Raw genomic sequence first — 8,893 nt, forward strand, 5'->3', positions numbered from 1 at the left:
AACTGTGTGAACCTTGAACATTTAAATAATGAGTGCTCATTCTTACAAAGAAAGCAAGTATTACTACCAGATACCAATAATGTCACTTTTGGATACGAAACACTTCTCTGTTCCTTAGGTGGCAACTTAATAGCTTGAAGGGTTCTCGCATGATCCTTCAAGAAGGTAAGCAAGGTCCTTCTTTAAGGTACGTTCCCACCAACTCCTAGTATTTTTATTGAATTTTTCCGTAATTAAATAAACTATTAACACTTCAGGAAACCCGGTAATATCCTGGTCAAGCACACTCAACGATCAGACGCATTCATTTGTAATATCCACAGCTTGTAATATAGACTGAGATGAATCAGTGATACTCAAAATGGTTATTAATTTCTTGATCAAAGCATTTACCAGCTCGCGTTTATTAGAAAACCGCTCGCGTAAGAGTTCCATTGCAGTTTCATAGTTAGAATCCAATATTGGAAGTGACTTTATAATTTTCAAAGCATAACCTCTACAAGATGATTTTAAATATTGTAATTTCTGACAATTCGACAGATTAGAATTATTGCCCACACTAGCCTTAAACAGGTCCTGGAACGATACCCAGTCTTCAACATTTCAACTAAAGGTCAAAAGAGACAATTTCGGAAGTCTTACATTTGGTACCTGTGATTTTAAACTATCGGCATTACTTGTGGAATTAACTCGTCATTTAGAGTTCTTCCGTTTTACCAAAGTTCGTTAATACAGTAGTCTCCTCAATAGATCGCTGTTTTTCTATATACATTTCGATTTCCTTATTGTTATATCGCGAAAAGACCTCATGAAATACATCATGTAATTCAACTCTAAATTTCTTAATATTAGTTTAGAAGAGTTCTATTTGGGTATCGTCTGCGACCTAAACACCAGCACTTATCCTTTCCCTAAGCTTGGTAGTGTTGGACTTAAGGACTTTCTTTTTGGTCAACGCACACTTAAGACTGTATTACTCGAGCGTATCAAATCCTACTTCTGCAAAGTTAATCCAGAAAAGGTGAGAACTAATGCACGTAGGAGAAAGTTTCCAAAGTTTCCAATCCAGCAGAATATGCTACACGTCCATTACACCATCCGTTGCACTATCCAATACACCATCCGCTACATAATCCTCCTCGACAAACCAAATATTCACAACTTAAATGGACTGTATACAAGCACACACAATAATTCCACTGTTAAAACAACTTTATTAGTTTCGACAAGCCGAAACACTCATACAATACTGCTCGGAGTAACAGAGAAAGACCAATCTGGGACCGAAAAAGAGGATTAATTAATTTAATAACCAATAAAGTGACGATTAAGATATTTAAACCCAGGCCACAAGGATACTTGATTCTTTGCGGTGGCATTCCGCGAGGCTATGTCCTTGACCGGGATGCTTCTGCCAAGGTTCCACCTTCGTCCTTAGCCGATGTATCCTCTGAAAGTTACAGACCTACATTGAGAGAAACTTCGGAAATTCCGATCCGCATTCACCAGACATCGTTTCCTGTTCGACAACTTGTCTTAGAATGCAACATCCAGTCAGCGAAAGGAAACCACCTTCTTCATCGGACTTTCTTCTTCTTTTTCGAAGACTACGCGCCGAAGTATACAAGGACTTCAACCCTTCGTGACTATGAACTTATTGTAAGTAAATTGTCTAATAAACGTGTTGTGTTGTTTGTAAAAGAGGAATCTATCTCTGACTCAACTGCTCTCAATTGGTTGGTGCAAGTTTTCTGGCACAAGGGCCATTCAGGCCATGCTGCGCCAAAGCAAATGGTAAAATTAATAAATAAATTAACATAATATATATAACAAAATATAGATACAACACAAACATAAATAAGTTAAAATAAACAAAACAACAAAACAGGTATAAATATATAATAAATAGTGATAATAAAATATGATAATAAATAATAAATAAGTATATGAATAATTAATTAAATTTCTTTATAAATATTTACAACTTTAAGAAAGTTCAGTAACTTATCAAGATTTGGTCTCTTGCCCAAAATCTCACTCAAACTTGCATTTCCAAAATGCTGTCTACGACATTGATCAAGAGCAACGCAATTGCAAAGTATGTGTTTAACACTTACGGTACAATTGCAGTACTGACATACTGCTTTGTCATCTCCCTTCAAAACGTATTGATGAGTCAGTCGAGTGTGTCCAATTCTCAAACGAGTAAGGACAACCTCAGATCTCCTATCATACTGCCTATTGTGTGTCCAATTTTCTATCAAAGGTTTGATCTCGTGTAGTTTATTGTGGATTTGTGCGTTCCACATATTTTGCCATCTCTCTGCTAGTCGTTTTTTAACGACCAGCTTCAAATCACCTCCTTCAATATGCATTGTATGCTGTGAAGGGCTTGCTGACTTAGCAGCTGTATCAGCTTCTTCATTACCTCTTATACCCACATGGCCTGGGACCCAACAGAACTTCACAAATAAATTTCTCATAGTAAGATGACAAATTAGTTTTCGAATTTTAGTAACTGCGGAGTGTGAACAAGGTTCATACGAGATCAGAGCCTGAAGTGCACTAACTGAGACAGTGTAAATCACGCAGCAGCGATGACCTTTCCTATTAATATACTTTAAGGCTAAATAAATAGCCTGCAACTCCGCAGAAAAAATGGAGGAATTCGGTGCTATTTGTTCTGCCACAATTTCATTTTGGCAAACAAAGGCTAGGCCAACGTAGTTATCCGACTTCGGTCCATCTGTATAAATAGGAATTAAATTCCTGTCACAATGTTGAATTTGTGCGAAGTGCTGTCTATAGACGCAGTCTGGCGTGGTTTCTTTGGGGAACTGCTTTAAGCTTAAATCAACATCTATCACTGGGGTTGACCAAAATGGAATACTATTAACCTCAACCTGTGAGATGTTGCTTGTGTTAAGGTCAATTGTGCTGCTTACATTCTCCATTCTTATGATGAATGTGGGAACACTACTTCGCCGAGCAACAAATAGTCGTTTAAGCTGAGTATCTGATACTGTAAGTTCGACTGAAGGTTTAGTATAAGATTTCTGTTTTATATAATAGAAAAGAGACAACTGTTCTCTCCTAAGAGATAGTGAAGGCTCATAAGCATCCACATACAAACTTTGGACAGGGGAAGTCCGAAATGCACCAGTGCACAAACGTAATGCTTGATGGTGGATTGGATCCAGCATCCGAAGAGTAGATTCTCGCGCAGAGCCATAAACAATGCATCCGTGATCTAGCTTTGGGCGGACAAGGGCCCTGTAAATCCTGAGCATAGAAACTTTGTCTGCTCCCCAGGATAAGCAGCACAGTACCTTTAAAAGGTTCAGAGATTTTAAACATCTACTCTTCAAATTGCGTAAGTGTGGTAAGAACGTCAGTTTAGAATCAAATATGACTCCCAAGAACTTCGTCTCGTTGACCATTGGGATTTTAACCCCATTTAGGTAAATTTCAGGATCCGAGTGCAAACCACGCCTTCGGCAAAAGTGGATGCACGAGGTCTTCTCTATGTTGAAACTAAAACCATTGGTCTTGGACCAATGGTCTATGCGATTTAAAGAGGTTTGCAGTTGTCTCTCGATAAAGCTCATGTTGCTAGACTGGCAGGAGATCTGAAAGTCATCCACATACAAAGAGTGTTTCACACTAGGGGGAAGACAGTTAGCTATGCTATTAATTTTAATTAGGAACAGAGTCACACTCAAGATAGAGCCTTGAGGGACACCTTCTTCTTGTGTGAAAAGCCTAGATAAGGTGTTGCCCATCCTGACATAGAATCTTCGATTCTGTAGGAAGTTTTTTATAAAAATTGACAAATTACCCCGCAACCCATATTCGTACAGATCACAGAGTATCCCGTATCGCCAACAGCGATCATAAGCCTTCTCTATATCGAAAAATACAGACACTAGGTGCTGTCGTCTAACAAACGCTTCACGTATAGATGTTTCAAGGTTTACTAAGTTATCAGCGGTACTTCTGTTCCTATGGAAACCACTCTGATGTGGTGAGAAGTATTCATTTTTCTCTAAGAGATACATCAAACGTCTGTTTACAATCCTCTCAAAAAGTTTACACAGGCAACTTGTCAGAGAGATTGGTCTGTAATTAGAGGGATTGTTGTGATCTTTACCAGGTTTGGGAATGGGAATAATGATAGATAGCCTCCAAGAGTCAGGAAAAGTATGTTCTGTCCATATTCTGTTGAACAGACACAGAAGATTACAAAGGGAATTGTTTGACAGATTTTTAATCATGCTGTAGTGGATTTTATCTGGTCCTACAGCACTATTCCCCGAGCGAGAGATCGCTGTATGTAGTTCTATGCTAGTGAATGGCACATTATAGTCCTCATTATATGAGGAGCGAAAGTTTAAATATTGTTTTTCACTTTGGGCTTTATAAGCCTGAAAATTTTTTGGATACATAATATTGCTGGATGAAGTAGAAAATGTTTCACCCAACGTATCAGCAATGCCCTGTATATTGCTGATTATTGTGCCATTATTTTCCAGCATGGACACAGAGTGAGAAGCATGTTTCCCATTGATTTTATGGATTTTATCCCAGACTGCTTTTGAGCTAGTGGAAGATGTTATGCTTGAAACATACTTCCTCCAAGAATCCCTTTGGCTTTGCTTTTTGAAAAGCTATCAAATTTCTAGTAGTGGGGTATCTTCTAAAAATTCCCCATGCTTTCTTTTTTGCTTTAAATGCTACCTCGCAATTCTGATCCCACCATGGTTTCGGATGCTTTGGGTATCTAGTTGATGTCTTTCCCATTGTTTTTTCGGCTGCCTGAATAATACTGGAAGTGACAACTTCAACTGCATCATTGATGTCTGCAGTATTGACCATTTCCTCAGTGATGTTGGCCAAAGAGGAGAATGTGGACCAATCTGCTGTTTCAAGTTTCCAGCGTGGTGGACGGGCTGTTTCACAGCTTTCTCTGCCTTGATATTTTAAAAATATTGGGAAGTGGTTGCTAGAGAGTGGATTAGATCCAACCTCCCATGAAAATGCTGAAAACATATTTGGAGTTGCTAATGAAAGATCAATGGCAGTGAATGTTCTTGATGGGACATGGAAGTATGTCACCTCTCCAGTATTAAATAGATACAGTTGATGATTACCTATAAATCTCTCAATGGCTCCGCCTCGACGATTGATGTCGGGACTGCCCCTCATAGGATTGTGGCCATTAAAATCACCAAGTAAAAGGAATGGTGTTGGCAGCTGTTCAACTAAGGCATCCAGTTCATTCTCATCGACTCTGACATCTGGTAGCAAGTTTATAGAACAAACTGTGACAGTTACTCCAATAGAAATTCTGACTGCCACAACTTGCAAATCAGTTGTTATTTGTACCGGTAAGGATGGGATGCGGTTTGAAACCAGTATAGCCACACCTCCACTGGCACGATTGTGGCTATCGTCATCCTTGCGGTAGAGATCAAATCCTTTTAAAGAAATTTTTCCTCCAGGTTTTAAATGTGTTTCCTGGAGTGCCACGCAGAGAGATTGGGTAGATGATGTCAAGAGTTTAATGTCAGAGAAGTTGTTGCGGAAACCACGACAGTTCCATTGGGTTATTTTATAACCCATTATGTGTTCGAGGTAGCATTCTTTGTGACAGTATCTCTTTTTAATCTAACTGGGGGTGCTCTCACATGACGTTGATTGTTACTGCTCGGCAGTCCAGACGGCAATAGAGAAGACGACGATATATATCACTTATTAACGTTAATTACGTTTTCTACATTTTTCCTTTTCTATGCCCCACAGTTTATGCAATTTTCTTTTAATAATTATTCGAAATATGCTTTGGTCATACATGATATTTGATTTCGAAATTTCTGTAAGTCTTTTAATGTTTTATTGTCGAAAAATATATTGTTATCTATGTTATTGTATTTTAAGTTTACTTGATTATGGAATTTTAAAATGTCGTGGTAGTAATAATGCTGAAGAGGGGCGTGTTATGATATGTGTACAAAAAAACTACTACATATGATAAAATAAAGAATTATTGATTTTTTTCTGATTATGAACTCATCCTTGTGTCGATAACCAATACACTAGTATATAAAGTCCTATTAATAAGTTATGTCCACGTACACAATTTGTAATAAAGTAGAATAAAAGACTGTAAGGCAACTAAATTTAATCAAAAACAGACTTTATATGTTACAGAATACCATTTTGAGTGTTACACCCTTCATCAGTTTTTCTTTACACATGCCTGATAGATTTCGCGATTGCTGTTTTGTCGTTTATACTAAATGGAATTAACATATTTAATAAACATTTAAATTGTAATGTATTAACAATTCTATTAAATATGAAATTTTCATGACTAAGCTAAAATTTTGTTCACAAGATATTCCTATAATCAATGATTATAAAATTGAGTTTATTTAAAAATTATAAATTAAAACCAAATTAATTAAAACGACGAAAATAGTTTGTACAGAATTATTTTCGATTGTGTACATTTTCTTTATCTATGAATGTTTAATTTACTTCACTTCCTATCGATATTTTCTCTCTTCGTAGCACTGTTGAATAGGAATAGATCGATGAGTTACGATTACATCTACAGTGACAATCGATACGAAACAGATTACGAAATAGAAGTAAAACGTATTGCATTACACAATTCATAGAAAATGATCAAAAGCAAACAGCAAACGTACAGTAATATTTTTCATATAATACGAACATGAATTATCTCGATCAACAATTCAGATGTGTACGTGTTATATTGGATCCACTTTTGAATTCAGCAAAAGTATTTGGTCTCGATTTCGTTATTTTATGTCATTGCGTACAGCAGAAAAGAAGGGACTTGAAATTGAAGGGCAAAAATCTATTTAAAATATATTTTGATTTCATTGAAGTGTCATTATGGACGGTGGTTGTTGTTTACGTTTATTGGATATTTAATATAAACTGTTATTGTCTGCGCATTATTCATTACTTAAAAGAGTATGCTTGGGAAGGAACTATAGTAAATACATTAGTTATCACGTATGCTGCTATACAGTTTAGTATTTTAAAAAGAAGAAAAATATCTTTGCACTGCATTCAAAGTTGTTACAAAGAAGAATGTAAAGTAATTGATAAAATCGAAATTTTCCAACTTTATTCACTTATTATGCTTTTTGCAGTACTCTTAACTATTTCTGTTTTCTCTCAGTTAGTTGTGTATTCGGAAATAAAACGACAAAATGGATCAGATACAGAAGCGTTAGTTTGCAGCGTTAGCATTGCAGTCATATACACTTATTCGTTTGCACAAATTTTGTCAGTTGTCTTTATTCTATACTGTTTATGCGTTATCGTATTACGCAGATTAATGAAGCTTTCTGAAGAGCTAAGAAATATGAATACAGAAAGTAATAACTTACGAATAAAATTAGAGTTATTTATCAACAAAGAGATGGAAATATGGAGACTTATAAGCTTGGGGAATGACAAATGGGAAATGCTAATACCTTTAATATATACAAGTGCCATGAACATATCCAGCATTTTGTTATATGCTGCGATATTCGTAAATGCCGACTCAAATGTAAAATTTCTGCTTATAAGTGTTTCTATAGTATTCGTAATGGGATGCGTTATAATAAGCACAGTGTTGTCAAATTTTGTTTCAGAGGTATGTATTATTTTCTTTTCAATAATTGAAAAACATTGTTTTAATATTGTCCTTTATTTACAAACGCTAAAATATATGAATTAATTCTGTAGTTAATACTATAATACAACGTCTTTCATTTTATATTTATTACTGGCTGCAAGGACCCGCTTCGCTGGGTTTTTATTTGTTCGTACATTTGTATGTAATATAGTTTTTTTANCTTTTAAAATGGCGTCAGATTAACGAAATATTACGAAATTTAGTAAAAATTGCACTGTCGGTCAATCGGAAAATTCGTCGGAAAATACTGGATGAACGAGAGGAATGATTTGTTCTAGTTTTGGGGGTGGTGACGTTCGATTATAGAAAATCTCGCTGTCAACCCCTTGTGGAGAATGGAAACCGAAGACAGGATGATAAGGAGTCTCTCGATCTTAATCCGTCGTCATTCGGGAGATAAAAACGTAAAAATGCAGATATTTAGCCTTAAAATTCAAAAAGAATCCATGACGCCAGTCGCATTCAAATTCGTTATGCGCTTTCTAATCTCCATAGAAACGGCAACAATTGCTGTTTCTATTGTTGCAACACGATTTTGTGTCACTTTGCACGTTTTCACTTGCCGTACAAACGTGTGCGCTCTTTGCTCCTGTTTTCGCTGTCTTTTTTGCCTTTTTTGGTGTTCTTTTCTACCGGAACGTGGTTTTAAGAAGACTTTTGGACGCCGACATTACACCAAGTAAGATTTTAATTAGAATTTATCTAGCTGTAAAATTTTATTTTCGTTTCGTTTAGTCCAACTTTCGGAGACGACATTGGCGTTTAAATATGCCGTCGCTTAGGACTTTTAAACAAGCGACCAAAGCGCCGAAAACGGATTAAGTATTTGCTCATTTGTTTATTCTCGTAATTAATTCATTTATATTTTATAAACACGGTCAAAGAATAAGGATTATTTATAGAAATTCAATTAAAAATTACTTAATACTAACTTTAAATACGAATTCCATCGTAATTTTANATTCTCGTAATTAATTCATTTATATTTTATAAACACGGTCAAAGAATAAGGATTATTTATAGAAATTCAATTAAAAATTACTTAATACTAACTTTAAATACGAATTTCAACTAAAATATACTCTGGTAACATTGATGGACGGAGACGGTATTCCAAAGCATGGGATGTTCGTTCGACAGGTGAAAAATTTTGCCCTTTGACCCCCGACTTCT

The 8,893-nt window shown here is 35.9% G+C and overlaps 1 protein-coding gene across 1 annotated transcript; it reads right to left on the minus strand.

Moving 5' to 3' along the window:
* Window positions 1-294: 294 nt before the first annotated feature.
* LOC111629586 lies at window positions 295-4,564 on the minus strand. Its single transcript, XM_023373492.1, has 2 exons — window positions 1,983-4,564; window positions 295-576 (listed from the first exon to the last, which is right to left on the minus strand). The coding sequence occupies exons 1-2, from the start codon at window positions 4,533-4,535 to the stop codon at window positions 295-297; spliced, it is 2,835 nt and encodes a 944-aa protein (XP_023229260.1). The 5' UTR covers window positions 4,536-4,564.
* Between the last annotated feature and the right edge of the window lie 4,329 nt (window positions 4,565-8,893).

This window comes from Centruroides sculpturatus, unplaced genomic scaffold (assembly GCF_000671375.1).
Source record: "Centruroides sculpturatus isolate CEXI.00-Female unplaced genomic scaffold, Cexi_2.0 scaffold652, whole genome shotgun sequence".
NCBI classification, from domain to species: Eukaryota; Metazoa; Arthropoda; class Arachnida; order Scorpiones; family Buthidae; genus Centruroides; species Centruroides sculpturatus.

Excerpts from the sequence above, each read along its gene's own strand:
- LOC111629586 (XM_023373492.1), bottom strand. The coding sequence starts at position 4,535 with ATGCTGGAAAATAATGGCACAATAATCAGCAATATACAGGGCATTGCT. Across the intron at positions 577-1,982 it reads TACTGAACTTTCTTAAAGTT|GACCTGTTTAAGGCTAGTGT; the intron begins GTAAATATTTAT and ends GTATCGTTCCAG.